At 35.1% G+C, this 2,844-nt stretch overlaps 1 protein-coding gene across 1 annotated transcript; it reads left to right on the top strand.

Annotated features, from left to right (window-relative positions):
* Positions 1-1,745: 1,745 nt before the first annotated feature.
* On the top strand, positions 1,746-2,706 carry LOC120355385 (the record flags this gene model as incomplete). Its single annotated transcript, XM_039443744.1, has 2 exons — positions 1,746-1,896; positions 2,484-2,706. Coding segments are annotated over 2 exons (374 nt in total), but the record flags the coding sequence as incomplete, so codon positions are not given.
* Between the last annotated feature and the right edge of the window lie 138 nt (positions 2,707-2,844).

Here is a 2,844-nt window from a genome sequence, read left to right as displayed (position 1 = left end):
TGTCACAATTAAATGTCAGATTTTTAAAAGTCCAGTGTCTAATTGTCTTTATGTGATGACTATTTCCACTATATAAATTATGTCCAAAATATATAATCATAAAATATGTTCACTTCTATACCAATATAATATCATAATATATTATGTTTAATTTAATTTATGTTTCAAAGTAATAAAGTATTAGCTATCAAATAGCATCAACAAACAAGTAAAGTATGTCCCATAGAATAATAAATTACTTAGTGATCCGTGGTCTAGTGGATAGAGTGCTTGCGTAGCAACCTAGAGATCCCGGGTTCAAACCCCACTCAGAGCCAAAAGTTTTTGAACAGGTCACTCCCGTTTTATCGGATGGGCACGTTAAACTGTCGGTTCCGGCTGAAGTATGACAGTCGTAAGGTCCATTGACGGCTCAAATGATATATCCAGGCGAGGTGGAACTTCCATCAGGAACTCCCCACCAATAAAAGCCATACAAATATTATTATTATAAATTACATCCCAAATTACTCCCCACTATGATCAACAATATCATAATTTATAAAATAACAACTCACTAATTATAAAGAGGGGTATCAAAGAGCCATTATGCCGTGCTAGCAAATAAGCTACTTGGCAAGGACCGAACTCTCTAAGGTAGGTGGTTATAGAATTTCACACCTGAAACAAGGGAAACAGGGAAAAAAGATGAAATCTTGTGTAGTCTATCTCTATAGACATGCAGATCCGCACGATGTCTAGTATTATAATTATGTATATCCTCATTTCTGGCCAAATGAATTCATCCTTTTTAATGCTAACAGACATTGGAAAATGTACACATTAAAAACAGTCATAATTTTACAGTTGTTTAATGTGATATGACATTGATGAGATGATTTCTTTTGTTTTATGTGGTATGATTAAATGTAATGATATGTAATTGTTTTATGACGTGGTCTATACAAATTTTAATTTGTCTTCGGCAATAAATGGTTTTTGATTTGATTTGATTCCATCCAGCTGTTAACCCTGTTGTCAATATTTGCAGTAGCAGAAGTCTTCGGGGTGATTTACAGCATTTAATTTAGATTTTCGTTTAATAATTATTAGAAAAATGAAACGTCTGCATGCAGACGTGAGGAGACACAATGCAGACAGACGATCGTTTGTGTGCGTTGCAACATTCCAACACCTTAGGAGGGATTTTGCCTCCGTCTGTCCGCATACGTCCCTGTCCAGGACCATCTAAAAACCCAAATATTTAGGAGGTCCTGGTTTGTGACTGTGTAGGTTCGCCTCCACACTCTTCAGTTCTATACTCAATTCAATTTATTTTTAGAGGTGAAAAAGACTAAGAAATTGTTCATCTGAGATTGAAAATGGTGTAATAACCGAAACCGGTCATTGATATGATGGCTTCATTCTCCAATTCTACCTAGAAAGTATATTAGATTAATATTATTTTAATCTTTGAATGAAAAAGATTAGGAAATTGTCAAAAACCACAGATTTATTGATACTTAGAAAGTTTCCAAGTATCAATAAATCTGTGGTTTTTGACAATTTCTTAGTCTTTTTCATTCAATATGAATAATCACCACAATATCAACTTCTCAACTACACAAAAAAAACTCTTCATTCTCTTATTTCACCCTTTAATCTATTATATCTGATGTATTATTATTCATACTTTATTCTATCATATTTGTAATTTGTTATCATTCATACTACTTTATTGTATTATATTTTTTTGTGAATTGCAGGAAGAGGTATACTCCGCCACCTCCGAAATCGAGCCCGTTGAAAGCAGCGATTCCATTGGTCAAGTCTTCGCCCAATCTGAGCTCAGCTAAAGTGCCAGACGAGGATCATTTGATGCAGTTTCTCAATACTCCAACCACTGTTGATATTGAGGTTGGTTGACCGATAATTGAGCATTAAGTCAAATTTCCAATTCTCCTATCTCACCTTTATTTATCTATTTCTCTCTCTCCACTTTCCAGGTGATCACGAATGAGGAGAATGGAGAAATAGTTGTGAACGAGAGATTTCTCATTTATAATTATTATTAAACGAAAATCCAAATTAAATGCGGTAATTCACCCCGAAGACTTCTGCTACTGCAAATATTGACAACAGGGCAGACAGCTAGATGGAAATTCGATGAGCGCTACTATTCAAAAATTATTTGTCTGCCATCGAATCGAAAGCTGTCCTGATCGGCAATTAGGAGGTACTGGGTTCGATTCCCGGGCTGACAAATACGTTTTGAATAGTAGCGCTCATCCAATTTCCATCCAGCTGTTTACCCTGATGTTAATATTTGCAGTAGCAGAAGTCTTCGGGGTGAATTACAACATTAAATTGGATTTTCGTTTAATAATAATTATTAATTCATTAGCATTTGAATAATTGAAATATCTCAGTAATTTCCATCTGTAGATTACTATTTGATTCTCCTATCTCCCCTCCATTCATCTGTTTCTCTCTCCACTCTCCAGGTGACCTCGAATAAGGAGAATGGAGGAATCCTAGTAACCGATAAGGAGTCAGAAGGCAGCTCAAAACAGACAAACATTGACATGATTGGCACAGATGCGCAGATTTCGTCCTCCGAAAAGGAGTGCCAGTTGCTCAAGAACGAAGTGAGGAGTCTGAATAATGAGATGTCGCTGCTGTTGCATCGTACTAAGGCAGCTGAAAAAGGTGACAAACATTTTCGACGTTTTTCCACAATTATTAATTTAGACGTTTTTGAATCTTGCACTTGAAATTTGTAATTTAATCTTGTAACAAATTATTAGTTTGAAACCACTTCACTTATAATTAGTTTGAATAATTAGATGTCTTTACTATTGCATC

The sequence above is a fragment of the Nilaparvata lugens genome, unplaced genomic scaffold, assembly GCF_014356525.2.
Source record: "Nilaparvata lugens isolate BPH unplaced genomic scaffold, ASM1435652v1 scaffold10813, whole genome shotgun sequence".
Lineage (NCBI taxonomy): Eukaryota > Metazoa > Arthropoda > Insecta > Hemiptera > Delphacidae > Nilaparvata > Nilaparvata lugens.
The sequence above is the reverse complement of the archived record's forward strand: the minus strand, read 5'-3'. Positions and strand labels throughout refer to the sequence as shown.